General features: G+C 43.4%; 1 protein-coding gene across 4 annotated transcripts in view; it reads left to right on the forward strand.

Annotated features, from left to right (window-relative positions):
• The window catches only part of NR6A1 (nuclear receptor subfamily 6 group A member 1), a 103,208-nt gene that overhangs the window by 84,230 nt on the left and 3,067 nt on the right, over positions 1-15,911 (forward strand). For 3 of the 4 annotated variants that reach the window (XM_067309095.1, XM_067309096.1, XM_067309098.1), the window contains 5 exons: positions 4,917-4,972; positions 7,364-7,521; positions 8,403-8,630; positions 9,364-9,618; positions 15,032-15,153. In XM_067309095.1, coding sequence (XP_067165196.1) covers positions 4,917-4,972; positions 7,364-7,521; positions 8,403-8,630; positions 9,364-9,618; positions 15,032-15,153 — 819 coding nt within the window. The remainder of the gene's footprint in view (positions 1-4,916; positions 4,973-7,363; positions 7,522-8,402; positions 8,631-9,363; positions 9,619-15,031; positions 15,154-15,911) is intronic. The other variant, XM_067309097.1, reaches the window with a different exon arrangement.

Raw genomic sequence — 15,911 nt, forward strand, 5'->3', positions numbered from 1 at the left:
CTGGCCCTGGTGACACGTCTTTGCTCTGCACTCAGCCTTCAGCGGGCTGTAATTTTTCACAACTGTCTTTCTGGAAGGAATTTTTCAAGTCTCCTTTTATGGTTAGAAGAAAACATTGGGTTTTTTGAATACTCATGTAGTGAGAAACTGGCGACATCTAGTAGACCCCAAGCAAGTGTTGGTGCTGCCACGTACCTGCGAGACTCACCAATTTCATCAATGAATATTCCCCTTTCTCAGCTGCCATTTTGTATTTCAGTCCTGCCTTTAAGATTCTGTCAAAGTTCAGCAAAACTTTGTGTGGATACTTTAGAAATTCCTCCCGAACCATTTAGTTACTGTATTGGAGGAAAAATCTGTGCGGATTGAAAATGTTTTTACATATTTGGAAAACTGATCATTATGACTTGTTTTTTTAGTGAATATAAGTTAATTACTGTCTTTCCTGATGTATCTACCATTGCATTTATCCCATGCTAGGCAGGCTCTATTTATGCTTCAGTTACTGAAGTGAGAAGAATGACTGCGCTTAAATAAGCTTTTAAAACCCGAAGTGACCTGAGTCAGACTTTGTGTTAATTGTGGTGAGAGCTTAGAGTTTCAGTTGTTGGCCAACGGTAGACTAGAAGTCTCTTCGCTTTACTGTACGCTGCTGGTTGACGACACAGCTCTGAGCAGGCCTCTCGTGCGGTGGGCGCACCACGGCGGAGGCTGTTTTGTCAGCTACAGCGTCGCCAAGGAGAGCGGTGCAATTTGGAGCACAAGCTGTCCTAGGGCAGGGACAGCCATCGCTTCGTCCCCTTATGCAGCTAACGGGCAGAGCTGATGAAGCTCTCCAGTCTCGTCTCCAGGATGACCACTGACAAATCTTCAGAAGTTCAGAAGTTGATAATAAAAGAATAGACTGGGATTTATTTCAGTGGTTATGTCTCTAGTCCTCACTCCAATCTTTTGACTATTTAATCCTTGGAAATGTGATCCTTACCCTTTAAAAGGAGAAATTTCCTCGGTTAATGGCAAGAAGCATGAGAAGGAGGAGGTGCTGCTGTAACAGGGTGAGGTTCAGGCTCTGCAGGTGAGGTGGCTGCGGGCAGGACTGCTTCTCGGCCTCACAGACGCAAGCCTCATGGTGAAACGTTTTTACAGTCATCAGAGAGACAGTGCCTTCCCGCAGCGCTTGTCACGGCTTTGTCAGAGCTGTGCGTGTTCAGGTGCTGAACGCCGACCTTCCAGCATTTCGGTCTTCGCTGGCTCCGGGGCGGTGATGCAGCCTTCCCCCTCCCTGGCTCCCTTATCCCGTGGCCCTTCCAGCCTGCGGAGCCTGAGTCCGGCCTTTCTGTTACCACTGTCCCAAAGCTCAGTCCTCCGGCCACTCTGTACGTAGGAGGTGCCCAGAAGGTGAACAGGCTCTTTCTGGTTGTGAGCTAGAGGGCAATGTTCTACGGATTCGTTTATTTTTTAGGTGTCTGTAATGTGAACTACTCACATCTTGTCATCAGAATTTTATAAATCAGAATATTTTATTTTACATTTTTGTAAAGCCTTCTCATCAGCTTCTGTAATAATCCTTCAAGCACAGCATGACAGTGATTTTCTTGAAAGGCACTGGGAAGCTGGAGCCTTCAGATGGTAATTCAGAAGCCTTTTTTTGCCAGAGCATTCAGATAGTTCAGAAGCATTATTCTGTCTACTGCATATACACTTTTATTTATTGGGTAGCCTCTTCCTACCTTACCCTTTTCCTGACTTACAGTTCTCAAAGTAAGCGATAGATACGCCATCTGTCTTGTTCTGTCTTTCCGTAAGGCAAATTCTGGACACAGGTACATTGCTTATGTCGACAAGATTTTCCTGGTGTTGTGAGAGGCCATTTGTACTCATTTCCAATGTGGAAAAAGGTGTTGAGGGAAATCCATCTTAGGCCCTTTTTAACAGCAAATCTCAGCTATTTTAGAGCTTTTTGCTATGGGCTCATCTGCAGGGAAAGAGTGCCATCGCCTGGCTGTGCTGGGGAGTGCCAGGCTGAAGCCAGGGCTGTGGATACTTGCGGTTGCCTTCTCTCTTTTTTTTCTTTCTTTCTTTCTGCCCTTCTATTTTCTTCCATGACCAGCTGCATTAATTTCAGTTTACAACCAGTGTCTTAACAGAGGATGAGAATGAGATGTCCCTAAGGAAAGTAGAAAGAGAGTGACTGATAGTTACGTTATTTATAGCTGTTTGCAAGTGCTTCAGGCTGGGTTTTAAAGAATAATTGGTACATTTGCAGGGGATTTTCAGCTAAACATAAACATTTTGAGAGTTTATGTCAAGCAAACCTACAAAACACAAAATAGAATTTGTTTAGGAAGGGAAGAGGTGTTGAGGAAGACCTTGCCCCTCGCACACCATGGTTCTTGTGATGAACTCCTCTAGGAAGAGAAGGTAATTGGAGAGCCTTCACATCAGCACAGCAGTGTTCCCTTCATAAAACCACTGCTGAAATGGAGAGGTGGCCCCGCCGTGCCACCATGCTCTTCGGTGAAAAGCAGCAGTGTTCGTTCTTGTTTACTTGGCTTTTTTCCCTGCTAGGTACTAGGTTAAAGAACATTTCCTTCAGTATTTCCCTGTCATTGTGCCCAAATTATTGCATAATTAGATTGCAAAGTTACTTCATAATGCTGTCTACATAGTTATTTTTGAAGTCAGATAAGGCTGACTTGTTCCCCTCCCCATTTAAACTGGGAACAACTGTAAGTTTGCAGAACCGAACAAAGTTGGTTTGCATCGTGTAACTCTTGCTGTCGGGCTCTGTGCCCACTGAGATGTGGACAGTGGTCTGCAAGACTGCCTGGAGAACATCCGAGCATCACGGAGCAGAGAGCCCTCGCGAGCTTTGGTAACTGTTTCAAGACCTGAACCTAGAGCTGCTGAAGCTGAAGTCTAGTCTTGAAATGGGAGAAAATGAACATTTACAGTCTGTTGTCCTAAATGTTTGAAAAAGAGGAGGACTAGGAAGCACTTTCCAATCAGGAATCCTCTCCGCTCCTGAAAAAACGGAAATACATAAATTTCGGACTAAATATACCACATTCCTAGGACTATGTGTCTTTTTTAAGGACAGAACTGGCTAGGGGAAAGTTGAATATGAGGAATGGAATTTGTTTATCCTCGAGTAGTTGAAAAATATCACCAATCTTAAAGAAATACCCATGAGCCTGGGCCTTGAAGAGGGCTGTGATTTAAGTGACACCCTTTGCTACAAGGAACTGTGTAGCCAAACTGCAAATTCATCTTAACACCCAGGTTTATATGTAAAGGCTTTTACTGAAAGCTATTGGTAGGCGCGTTTGAGTGCAGAGTGCAGGAGTTCGTGCGCGGTGGTGACCTGGTGAGTAGCTGGCTCTCCATGCCGGTTTGAAGGCAGCTCATCGAACCAGTTGGGCAGGGAGGGTAGGTGAGGCTGGAGTGACCCCACAGGCTGTAGGGCAGAGCTACTATGCATTTGCTTCTGGGCAAGGTAAAAGGCAATAGGAGAGTAAAGACCAGCCTGGCTATCAAAATTAAGTTTGCAGAGTGTGTGATTAAGAACCACCTGTAAACTTTATATGGGCAGATTTTCCAAAGCGTTCTGTAAGACGGTGGGGATGTACGAAAGGAAGATGTAAGCTAATGTCTGCTACAATTACACTTTGAAATCAAAAGAGCAAGACACAAATGTCATCTGACTTTTTAATAAAAATACTTGCTATTATATTGAGGTGATAGGGTTTGTGTTAGAAGGATTAAAGAAAGTGGCTGCTGGAAGACTTTTCTGGTTCAGAAATTTTTCCTTAAATTTTGCTGTATTTTCTGCTTCTTGAGAGCCTTTTGCCAGCCCTCTGTATAGAGGCAGGGTGAGGAGAGCCCGCAGCAGCAGCAAGGTCATTCTGCAGCTGGGGTGAGCCTCCTGCCAAATCTAGCTGAATTCATGGTGGGAAAGAAATTGTGACCTCATAAACATAGGAGGGACTTGGCCTGAAAAATGAAAAGCAAAAGGAACAGCTGAAAACCTTAAAAACAATCTTCTGCTGCAAAATTTCTCTACTAATAAAGAGAAAAGCAGAGGGAAGAGGAAGATAGAGAAACAACTCTCGGATAATCTCCTTAATTGAACTTCACTGAAGCTTCTGGAAATTATTTGAAGAGCCTTAAAAAGTGCAACCTCTCTGTTTAGAAACTAGGCTGCAATGGCACTGCTCAGCTTAGCCTAGTAACTAGAATTTAAAGAACTGGTTTGCATGCACTCAGCTTGGTAAAATATCTCCTTTCCATTTTGTGTGATAGCTTTAGGGGATCTGGCCCTCTGAAATAACAGAGATGGCAGCTAATAAATAAAGCGCCTTATCTGTATGTTGTCTACAGCATCAGAGGTAGGTGCAATCTGTTAACCTTTAGATGGAGTCTGGCTTGCAGTGGTTGCCCAGGGCTGTGCATAGTGGAGTGAGAAACGCCAGTGCTGGCATTTCCTCCTTTAGCAATCGTGTGGCCACTCATTGAATTGTCTCTGGAGGCATAGTGGGGTTGCTTTCCCTGTGCCATCTCTCAAATTTTAATAGAATTAATTATGATAAAAGGCTTACTATTTCTTTATCACCTGCCACTCAGGGATCACATGAAGAAATACTAAGCTCCATGGGTAATGCTTAGAGCCATATAAGCATTGTTATTCCCATTGGGGGTGAGTGTCATAGTGCAATGCTACTCTAATTTTGCAGTGCTTTGGAAAGCACTGGGAATTTCTGTGTAAATGGCTTTGATTAGCAAAATCAATCTTTGGAGATTCAAAGGTTTTTTTTGTTTGTTTGTTTGTTTTTGTTTTAGATAGTGGATATCTTCTTACCTATTTTTGGAATACTGAGTAGTAGTGTTCCTAACCAATATTTGGTTGTTTCTTTCAGCAATCAGAGAGGATGGCATGCCAGGAGGCAGAAACAAAAGTATTGGACCTGTCCAGGTGAGCATGTGTAATGATTTCTCTGCAGTTCTCTGTAGTCTTTGCCCTTTTGAACTTTGCACACATCTCTATAATAACTGTATTAACCTACTTCTGTAAGGGGGGAAAGTTAAGCAATTGGTAGTTTCCTGATGGGAGAAGGGGGAGTCCTATCCACAGTAGATGCATTTTCCAAACTCTTCTTGACATCTCTGTTGATCTAGTCTCTGGGAGCCAGAGTCCTGACCGACTTTCCTAGGGCACGGAAGAGCCGGTAGAGTGTGTTTAGAGCTGACTCAGATGGACTCTGTAGGAATTGTGCTGATTTCTTCAGCAGCAGAACTAAAGAGCTCATTTACATTTGCAGGCCCAATGCCACGGAGCAGCTAGGCTTGGGATGGGGCTCAGCTAATCTGCCTAAGCCTTTCTCCGACCGACCCATGCTTCCTGCTGGCGTGGCAGGGCTTTGACTCTCCCCATGTATTAACGATACATGTCATAAACAGTAGATTTGTAAATACAGCTCTGAGCTGGCTTGTCTCTGGCGAGAGGACACATCGCAGTCCCGTGGCGGCTGGCTGTCGGGTGGCTACATGCATAAACTGACAATCTCTAACCCGCGCGCTCGGGCTGTGGGAAACGTTCTGTCCTTTGTAAGCAGCGCAAGTGCTTCAATCCCCCCAAAGCTCCCAGTAAATCTCGTAGTCTGTGCGCTGCAATTTCTTAAGTTGTTGCAAGTGGGGCACCCAGTAAATGTCAAACTGATTGATGGCGCAGCTTGTCTGGAGATGTCTTGTAAAATGCGAGGTAATTCAGCACAATAGCTTGCACTGCACGCATGAGAAATGATGGCCGTTTTCCAGCTTGCTTCTAGAAAAGCTCTCTTTAAAAAGTTTACTGTTCATTTTAATAAAACAGAAATAACACTGAAACCATTTTTGTAACTCCCTGTGCCTATGAAAATACTACTTGCTCCAGTGCAAAACTGAAACACAAAAAGCCAAGCAGTGCGAAAGCTCTGCCCAGCTCAGTACGGTCCTCCAGAGCTAAATTAGAAAAAGGCGAGGGGTCTGGTGCAATTAGGCAGGGCAGTCCCTCCCGTCTGAGTGTAAGATGGGAGCTTCGTTCGATTAAAAAAACCCCCAAACTCTTAGTAATTATATAATATTTTCTATTGTTTGGAAACATTGTATTTTTAACAGCGTTAGTTACTGATTCTGAAAGCCTGTGTGGGTATATCAGGGAAGAACAAACATTTAATTTCTGGCCAGCTAACTGGATTTTGACTGCCTCTCTGAATAGCGTAGCCACAGTAAAACAGCGGCTTTGCTAGGCAGAGCGGGGCCTTGCTCATTTGAGATTTGTGTGATAGGTCAGTGTTGGACCATAGATTATGCCATCAGCTCTGTTTTCTGGGGTGAGGCTATTTAATTATTGTGCTCTTCAGGCTGTGTACCTGGGTAACTCTAGTGCGTTCTCCTGACAGCTTCGCAAGACTGGAATGAACCGTCAAAGCAATGTTAGGTTCTTTATGCCTCTTGAAAATGATGGTTAGAGTTCACTCCACTTTCCTGCAGCATGTTAACTCGGGGTCTTTACATGTTGAGACACCCTTGCTAACGGACGTGTGCAGAAGAAAAAAAAAATAATAAAAGCTTTATGTTGCATTTTCTTTGCTACTGATGCATCTGTTCTCAAGGAGCATATCCAGTTCTTTCTTGAAACTATTTATACTGCTGGCCTCTGCAGTATCCTGTGGCAGTGAATTCCATTTTTTTAATTATATGCTTTATAAAGAAAAAAAAACAAAACTCCCTAATACCGCTTTTAAATTTGAAGCTTGATGACTTCCTTAGGTGCAACCTGGTTCTCATCTGGGGAAAAATAATCAATAATAATTCCGTATTAGCGTTTTTCTTACTAATTTCTATATGTGTCTCATTGCCTCTTTCAATTGCTTTATCAAACCGAAGCCTACTGAGCCTTCTGTTTGCCTTTTACCTCTGCCGAGTATTGAGTGATGTTTTCAATGAACTGGTCTCAATTACTCCCGGGTTTCTTCCGTATGTGACAGTGGCTGATTTATGGCTCATTGCTGTGTGTATATTTGATGTTATCTTTTCATGTGTCCATTACTGGCTGCTACGTTATTGTCACTTGAATTGTACTACGGGAACTGAAGGTCACCGTGGTGTATTATTTGCTGTAAATAGGATTTTTCATGTGTGTTATTAAATGTAAGGGAAAAAATGTGAGATTTGGGGAATGGTGAAGCATTTCTCCCGGTTTGGTTTGAGCTCTGTTCGCTGTGGCAGTGCAGTCGAGGTGTTTGCATAGGGACACTCTGCCCTATTTGTGTTCTCAGTTGAAGCAGCAGCCTAGCACTAACTATAATGATTTTACATCTGAAAGATATCAGAGGAAGAGATTGAAAGAATCATGTCTGGACAAGAATTTGAGGGAGAAGCAAACATGTCATGGAGCAACAACGGAGACAGTGACCATAGTTCCCCTGGAAATGGAGTTTCTGAGAGCAACCAGCCTTCACCTGTGTCTACTCCATCTTCAAGGTGGGAATTCCCTCAGATCCCTCAGTTTCAAATTCTACTAATTTTGACTGTATTTCCCTGAGTGATGCATAGGGTAAATGTAGAAAAATATACCATAGGTGCATGTTTGCTTAAATAGAACATATTGCAGATTCTTACATCTCTAAGTGCTTTTTTAGACAGACACCCACTGGATTGGAAAGATCACTATGAACTGAGAGGTGAAATGTTCATGAGTAAATGACAAAAGAAGGCAATGTTGAGTTAAAACTCTAATATTTAAAATAAATCTCTAATCTATATTGATTTTTCTGCAGATCATGTAAACTTGGTTAGCTTTCAGTGTTCATTCTATACAAACTCTTTTTTCCACTGTGCTTAGATTTTGAAATAAACTGCTCCATTTAGGTTGCTAATTGACAGTGTTGTATTAAGGTCAATTATCCTTAATGCTGACCTTCTGACTCAGCATTTGCCTGTAAATGCAGCAAAAATCTCAAACTTGCATTCTGTCTGCTTTCAGTTACATTTTAAGCAAGGAGATATTTGGGTTCATATCTTCTGTAAAACTACTTAATTTACAATCCTAAATTTAAGAAAGCAGGAGTGAAAATGTTTAATGTAGTCTTGGATTTCTTTTTTATGCTAAGAATGGCTGCTAAGCAGCAGTTTCCAGATCTTCACATCAAATGGAACTAGCGAGGAGGTCAAGCTGAGCACGATGCAGGTGGAAGGCATGTGATCTGCACATGCTCAGTTATTTTCACTGTAGAATTCAGATACAAAGGGATTTTTCATTCTGTTTTGTTTTGTTTTCGTTCCATTTTTATTAACATTTCTGATGGAGCTGCATTTTAACGGTAAGATTTTTTTGGTATATTAACAAGATCTTCCTTCTCCAGTAGGTCTGTGGAGCTGAATGGATTCGCTGCACTCAGGGATCAGTATATTGGGACACCGGTGTCCACGCACTATCAGTACCTCCCGCACCTTTTTAGCTATTCTGCTCACTCGGCTCTGATGCCCCCGCAAACGCGCAGTCTGGACCCCCAGTCGCATAGTCTGATCAATCAGCTGGTGTCAGCTGAGGACTTGGAGCCGCTTGGCACTCCAATGCTTATTGAAGACGGGTAAGTGTGCCCAGCGCGACCTGAGAGACTGCCCAGAGCTCTGAATTTCTGGTCGTTTCGGGCACGCCGCCTCCGTATGTACGTGCTCCTGCTGCTTGTGCAGTGTAAGCTGGTGGCATGGGGCGCTACTGGGTGCGTTCGGGCAAATCCGAACGACGTGGCGAGCTTGGGGAGCTCAACCTGGGAGGGAAGATGCGCCTGTAGCGCAAGCAACAACCGTGGCATGTCCCTGCGTTGGACTGGGCCCGTGGCCGTGCCTCGGTCTGCACCCGGAGTGCCCGGCCCTGTGGCGTAGCGCTCAGGCGAGACGTGCCATGCTGTCCGAGCTTGCGCGGGAGGGGTGGGAGATGAGTTACAGCCCCTGCGATCGCGCTAACTGTGCACAGGAGCTGGTAATAAGCACAGGAGGACCATATAGCTGGAATAAAGCTGGGCAATCCGTCTGGTGGCTGGAAGCACCAGGCAGAGCAGCCGCACAAAGCGGGATGTCGCTGCTGGGCCGGTGGGAGCCCGCTGGGGCCGGGGGAGAACGGAGCAGTGGGGCTTCTGCGGGCTCGGCCGCGAAAGCGAGCAATCACTGCGCTTACCACCAGGTGACACTGCGGGCGCCGGGATTCGGGGCGCTGGAAGATAAATTCCTATGACATTTTCCTTGCTTTTCAAGTGCCTTGTCAGATTATGTCATTCGATGTTGTTAATTATTTTTATGCCTTCATATTAACTGTGCCTGCAGGTATAAAGTGACTCAGGCAGAGCTGTTTGCATTGTTGTGTCGGCTGGCGGATGAATTGCTTTTCAGGCAGATTGCTTGGATCAAGAAGCTGCCGTTCTTCTGTGAACTCTCGATCAAGGACTATACTTGCCTGCTGAGCTCCACGTGGCAGGAGCTGATTCTGCTCTCCTCGCTGACGGTTTACAGCAAGCAGATCTTTGGTGACCTTGCTGATGTAACCTCCAAGTACTCGCCCTCCGACGACGAGCTGCACAGGTGAGCGCCGGCTGAGCCTGCATGCGAAGGAGCGCGGCGGGGAGGGAGGTGGTCTTGCTTACCTTCCCAGGACGGACTCACCACGTCTCCTGGGGCGAGTCACTTAACCTGCTTCTATTTTCCTCTTCTGTTTCCAAGGAAGGATTATTCTATGCTTATAAAGTACACTTGAGACTTTATGACTGGCTATGTCTAGTCAATATTGAATTAGAGCTTTTTTTTTTTTTTTTTGCAAGGGAGAAGGTGGTGTTTTGACACTTGTTTTCAGCTGCCCCCCTCTGCAGGGCTCTGTGATGACTGACCGTTCGCAGCTCTCCTGTTGCTCTTCCAGCTGGAGGAGAGCTATGTAGGAAGCACTGCCCCATTTCTGGAGCACAGTGGATGCCCTCTGTTCTGCTCTTAGGCTTGCTCTCAGTTAGGTCCAAGCATATTTGGAAAAGCTATTTAGATGCCTCATGCAGCCTTTTAAAAATCTTCGTTGAGGGAGATGGGAGATTGATTAGATGTGATAAAGAAGCTATTACATCTGAAAAATGGGGTGCGCAAGTAGGATTCTTCACTGCAGGGCCTGTGAGGTTGCCTTTACAAAAGCATCAAGTGCAGACTGTTTAAAATCATGGACCTGTTTTCTGGAGTTGCTGGGTACCCAAAGCTCACATCGACTCAGCGCTTCTGAAAATTATACTCTAGACTTGAAGCATGCATTTGCGATTCTAACACGTGAAAGATGTATTGTGTTTGTCTGTGTAGACATTTTTAGAAAACCTGATGTGCCTTTGCCTTCAGTCTGTCATACCTGGATTTGTAGAGAAATTTTTGTTTAAACATTCTCTTTTTAAAAATATAATTTTGTATAACTTGAAATCTTTGTCCTTCTCAACCCCCCATTACTTTAAGACAGAAATTTAGGGTTTAAACTTCACCCTCCCTTTATGGTGACTTGTGCTAGAATTCCTCTGTATAGGATTTCTGAGCTGATTTACTTACCTCGATCCTCAAACTGTGAAGAGACAGCCATATATAAATCATGTTTTGAAGTATTCATTTGGAATTATACATAGAAAAATGACAAGACAATATTTTTCAGACTGATCCCCTGACTTCAGTTTATATTTTCTTTTGAGACTGGCGATTTTGTTTCCTTCTTCCTAGTCGCTGTGGCTGTTTGCGATTCACAAATGCTCGCGTTCCCTGCTTCTCGGGGAGTACGGCTGGTTTCCTGAACTTTCTCTAGATGCATCTTTAAGAATCCTCAATACATTTTTAAAATCTGCTTTTTGTCTTCTTTCTTTCATCAAAGTTGATGAAACTGATTAAAAACAAACCGCAGTAATGAGGTGGGGGGAGGCCAATGCGGATGAAGTCCGTCTCTAGGTAGTTTTGCACTACCAGCAGCAGCACTAGGAGCTGGAGCGTCTCCTCCTGTACCGAACCGATCTCTGAACAGGAGACGTTCCCGCTGCCGGAGGGGAAGCAGCTGCTGCTTACCCGCTGCCGAGGGCGGCTCTCCCGTGGCGGTGCTGTCTTTCGCCAGCGCAAGCGGAGAACAAAACTAACCAATCTAACGCTTTAGGGAGCCCTGTGCTACAGAATGGAAGGTCTTATTTAAAAATCAGTTGGGCCAGTGGAAAGGTTGTTCGCAAAGCTGGTTGTCTTTATTATCACAATGTTGTATTATTAATTGCTATTTCATTGTTTTGATTACATAAATTTAAGGGTGTTGCAACTTAGCTCTTGTTTTTTCCATAGTATGTACTATCTGATGATCTGAAGAACCTGCCTTTCATTTATCATTTTGGTCTTTCTTTTTTTTGCCTTTAGTAGTCCTGGTGCCAAGCAGAGCCTTGTTTTGGTAATAAACTCACAGTATTATGACAAAATAGGTAGGATTTGCCTAAACTGCTACCTACCCTCCCTTTTAATATTTGCCCTATTCTGGCTCTTCCCTTGCCAGGCTTGGCAATTTTGCCAGTCATTAGGGAATCTAAGTGTTTGATAAGCAGAGGTTTAAAATACTTCTATGGTCCTCAGTCACTGTAGTATCCAACAGTGTCTCAAGGTTTCTTTGTGCATCTGATCTCACAACCTCCCTGTGAGATTGGGGGATTATTGTGTCCATTTTCTCACTGGAAACAGAGACACAGAGAGGTTGACTTGCTAATGACCACAGAGGAAGAAAGTGGAAGAGCCAAGAACTGGTCCCAGGTGTCTCATTTCCTAGTGTAGTTTCCTAAACACTGCCCTGTTCTGCCTGCCCATTCACCGTGCATCTGGTGCTGCTCCTATGAGGAATATTAAGGGTCATAGGAAAACACAATAACACTTGTTCCTGTATTCATTCTTCCTTTTGTTCATGCTGTCCTGGTCAAAGCCTCAGAAGAGAAGTGTTTGTTTCATTTTGGGCTTGTGATAAATATGAGCGAGAGGTAAAACAACAAGACAAAGGAGGAGTCCTAGCCCTTCAGAAACTGCAATTCAAAGCTGGTAGCTTCGAAAGTCCTTCACAGAAGATCTGTGCACATGGATGAAAATAGGTGTTCTTAGTAGTAGAATGTTTCCTGTCATCTGTTTTTGTGATTTAGCTTTTCAAATATCATTAATTGTCATTAGTAAAATGGGAAAGTGTAAGACCAAAAAGGCCATTTAGTGGGAAGTTGCACAGATGAGAGATCTTAAGCTGTATGACTCCCTTTCAGTCTTTCAGTTGTCTTTATGGTAGTTTATCCATAGCTTCAATATCTACATATGCCAGCGGTACAGTACATGGGTATTAATCTTTTCTATACTGTACGTTTGTTTAAAAAAAAAAAAAAAAGCTGCATTATCCTCTGTCTTCTTTGGGACCCAGTTCCTTGAAAATCATGAGGGAGTTCTGCAGAGGTTCCTGACTCCTATGTTGCCTTGAAGAGCCTCTGTTTCCTTGGAGAATGCTAGTATTGATTAATAATTATTGCAAACTGACGTTTGTTTGATCTCCTGGCCAATGTAGAAATTGTTCTGAGCTGAGATAGTCTGGTGCTTTGAAGTTAATTTCTGTTCTTATTTAGGAAAACGACAAAAGCAATCTTAATATTTAGGTAGTGACGAATGAATGGATAGGATGAGCTCGTGAGCTCCTGGACTTTAATCGATTCTGACAACAGGCTAAATGTTCTGTTGGCCTTCTAGATCAAATGTTTTCTTTTTTGTGTGCTGTTTTTCTGTAGATGAATATGAAATGAATAGATTCCTGACCTCCCCCAACACCCTTTGGATACTGTGTCCCTTCCCCCGCCTCCCAAGCTAATCCCGATAACTCATAGCCAGAGACTTGCCTGGTGTAAACTGCGAGGAAGAGTGTGTGGAGGAGTCAGTCCTCAAGAAGAAATAGGGCTGTGAAAAACAGAACAGCTTTGTTTGAAAGGGGGAGGAAAGTATGCACAGAAAACTAAGACAGTTCAACTGCAGGAATGAGAGAAGAGCTCTTCTGGATTTATGAAGTGATGAGTGGCTGGTAAAAATGTGCATGCTCTAAAAACAATTAAACCTAACAGACGACTGAGTGGTCTTTGTGCTCATTAACTTCTTGAGCTTTGCAATCTTGCACCTGCAAGATTTTTAATGTCAACTTGAGAGCAAGAAAACTTGTACAACTTTAGATTAGCCGACAAGGCTTTCATCACTTACAATATTACTTTCCTGAAGAATTGACCTGAGGTTCAAATAACTTGTTTTCACTTCTCTGAGGCCAAACTCCACCATACATTTTACAAATAACTTTGAAGTAAACAAACATACATGCCAAAATAAGGTATTATTCAGTGAAAAGGGTTCTATTTTTGTTCTATTCAAAGACGGCTTTCTGTCTGTGCACTTGTTCTTTGTACTGCACAATGCCAGAATGCAGCTGAAGTTTGCCAAACACTTCTGCTCCACTTCTGAAGACTTATGCAATGTACAGGTTCTTTCAAACTAGTTGTATTGCTGTATGGTGTGTTCAGGAGAGACCATTACTGGCCGTTGGCACAGGTAGGACCCCTCTGAAGCCCAACGCTGGGCGCAGGAGAGTGGCTCCATGCACCTTCCGATCTCTGCTTCTGTTCCCAGCTGTTGCTTGCACCACTTCTTTTTTGCTGGTGCACAAGCAGGACTTGGCTCCTTTTGAAGAAGCCTGTCACTCCCTTCGCATTGACCGGTTTGTTCTACACCCTCCAAATTTCCATCAGGCAGTTTTCCATGCGATTTTGGGAGGATACATTGACTGTACAGCTGCGCGCCCTCTCCCACCCTCAGTATTCCTGTTACTGGGTTAATTTGGCAAGTGTGGTAGCTCAGAGAGAAATGTGCAGCTTGTTTCCAACAAACTTCCCATACCTCATGCCGATGGTTTTCTTGGAAAGATCTCATCCCCCTCCTGTCTCTAAAACTCCTTAGATGTTTATTATCGTGTGTTGAGCATCAGACTCCCACACTGGCCTGTTATCGCCTGCTCACCTGCTAGCTTTAAGCTACCCCTTGCAGTTGTGTTGGACAGATGTGCCCATCTACCCTCTCTGCGCCGTATCGTACTGACAAAAACCAGTGCAGCCGTCCTGAGACGCAGAAAGCTCTCTGTACGGAAAAGGGACAAACTCAGAAGCACACACATCTTGGGTGTGGTGAACATTTCTCAAGGTCTGACATAAATGCTGGTTCCAGATCCCAGAAGAAAATCCATGACATCCATACTATCAACAGTAGGGGGGTTTTTTGTTGGGTCTTGATATGCATTTATGAAGTGGGATGAATCCTGCATGCCCCATTTGATGGGAAAGGTTTTGGAAGGGAAGACCGTGCCTTACTTAAAGCTGAATCATGTAGTTTGCTTAGACATTAAATCTGTAACTTGGGATTTCACTCACTTTAACTTTGATTATTTGTGTTTTAATACTTACTCGTATTTGTAGTCATACTGGTCTGTGAAAAGGATCCCATCCTCACTGTGGTACATCTCACCCCCAGAAGATTAACAAACCATAACAAACAGGCCATAAATAATCACGGTGTAGAGGTATAGACTCTCTGTCAGTCACTCGTGGGAGTTTTAGGGAGGTGGTTTTCCTTACCTGTCCGTTCAAGCAGCATTGCACAGACTCCATCAAAGCTTTTTTCTGTCAGAGGAGGCTGGCAATGAACTGCAGTACCAAGAGACTGTTTTATGCTTAAAACCTTCATTTTGCTAAAATGTCTGTAGCAGTTAAGTTTGTAGTGAGTGATTTTGTTGCCTACTTCTGCTTTTATTTAATAATGCCGGCAGACTCGAAGCAGTTTGACAAAGACTTTTTGAATTCTATTGCAAGATCTTAAGATTCCTGAAGTTATTTTGATAAGCCTATTGCCTTCGTTGTGGGGACTCTTTTTTTGTATAAATTGGTGTGTGATCTCTGTCCTCTAGATTCAGTGAAGAGGGGATGGAGGTGATGGAACGGTTGATCTACCTCTTTCGCAAGTTTAACCAATTGAAGGTCAGCAATGAGGAGTACGCGTGCATGAAAGCCATTAACTTCTTAAATCAAGGTGAGTAAATGAAAGGAAGGAATCAGTCCTACTGGAGAAATTATCTGAAACAGCCTGAACAGTCTTGGGTACCCTGATGAAAAAGGGCAGGAAGGGTAATTACGATCACTTACCAGCTGCTCTAACAAACTTTTCACCAATCAAGGATGTGTTGTCTAAAAATATTGTTGCTTTAGGTAACTGTTTAGACAATTAACTAAAAGATACTTGTAAAACTGTTAATTTGCATGACTCTTTTTCCAAAGAAGGCATTGATTATTTGCATACAGAGAGCTTTCAAAGGTTCCTTATTGAAAAATGTATTTGTTCATTCTTCTGCTTTAAAAGGTGGCTTTGTATTACTGATCCTCCATTTTTTTTGAGCTTTACTGACTCTTTAAAACATTTACCTTCATGATTTATGCCTTGCTGGCTTCCTACTATTTAGATTGTTCATCAGTACATTTCCCTGTGCCTAATGCTTACTTCTAAAAGTGAAAAATAACGACTAATCAGTATTTATTTGCAGGCAGTGAATTCTGCGTAATAAGGGACTGTGACCCCCGGATGCTTAGCCAGCAGAGTAAAGCTGGCAGTCCAGTCTGTTGCAAGAACCTAGATGTTTCAAAATCCATAAAGTCAGTGCAAAATGAAATGCAAATCGGTTCTTCAACATGTTTGAAGATCCTGGTCGTTTCTTAACATATTTATGGGGCTGAAATAGTTTGGACTAGACAGGGGTTTTTCCTCAGCAGCACATGTCCCTGTCTCCATGCCTC

This window comes from Apteryx mantelli, chromosome 21 (genome assembly GCF_036417845.1).
Source record: "Apteryx mantelli isolate bAptMan1 chromosome 21, bAptMan1.hap1, whole genome shotgun sequence".
NCBI lineage: Eukaryota > Metazoa > Chordata > Aves > Apterygiformes > Apterygidae > Apteryx > Apteryx mantelli.